The sequence below is a fragment of the Perkinsus marinus genome (genome assembly GCF_000006405.1).
Source record: "Perkinsus marinus ATCC 50983 genomic scaffold scf_1104296973378, whole genome shotgun sequence".
NCBI classification, from domain to species: Eukaryota; Perkinsozoa; order Perkinsida; family Perkinsidae; genus Perkinsus; species Perkinsus marinus.
Window position 1 is genome coordinate 1 of NW_003201429.1, and position 867 is coordinate 867.

The 867-nt window shown below is 51.9% G+C and overlaps 1 protein-coding gene across 1 annotated transcript; it reads left to right on the forward strand.

Moving 5' to 3' along the window:
* Positions 1–238: 238 nt before the first annotated feature.
* Pmar_PMAR028917 (hypothetical protein) lies at positions 239–560 on the forward strand (the record flags this gene model as incomplete). The annotated part of the gene is made up of 3 exons (XM_002766196.1): positions 239–316; positions 362–425; positions 466–560. Coding segments are annotated over 3 exons (237 nt in total), but the record flags the coding sequence as incomplete, so codon positions are not given.
* Positions 561–867: the final 307 nt, after the last annotated feature.

The following is an 867-nucleotide window of genomic DNA, read 5'->3' on the forward strand; positions in this document are numbered from 1 at the left end:
GGATTAAGATTTGAATGCTGCGATAATCCAACCCTTACCACAAGAGACTATCCTCGCCAACGAAAAGTACATCATCAGTATGGAGTCGTCACTCCATCGGAGATCGGTGGCGGCGAGAAGTAGTCGCTGTTCCCCTTGAAGTGGTCACTTGTTGGCTGTCAGCTGGCTGCTCGAGACCTGGACGGATGAACCTCAATATAGCGTCACTCGACAACCCAGCAACACCAATGATCGAAGCATGCCTTCGTTCGCTCTAGCCTATAAGTACTTGTTGACTGTGCGGACTGCCAGGGCAACGCCTACTGCTGAGGCTGTGGTAAGGTTATTATCACTTCAGCATGTTCCAACACTGCTTCTGTAGATCACTATAGTCGCTAACCTGAAGATGTCGTCTATTGAACAGCTGCTATTGACTGCTCCAGCAGGTGAACTCAGCGTATTGTGGCTGGGTTTGATCTGATGTAGGCTTCGCATTCACCTCAAACTGCCTTGTGGCGACGACTACCACTGTGGAGGAAGAGACTGGCTCGTTGACAGGAGAGTCAACGGTGACCACCCGAGTGATACCGAGTGAGGGAGATGTCATCAGGTTAGTTCGGACTGGTACACCTCTGGTCCGATCTGCCCTCAGATGCACGCCATCGGCGGAATCAGCGAGGCTCATGCTGGCGGATTTCGCCTGTTGTGGGTTGGCAGACCGCATAACCGCTAGATTGAGGGCAGGCGACTCCGTGTGAATGCCCGGTTGATACTCTTTTTCTCTTCAGGTGACCTGCCCCGAGGTTCTATCTCAATCGAGACCGTACTGGACCATGCAAGGTCTCGCCCAGCAAAGGTGAACATTTCTCTGCAGGGCAAATATTTTTA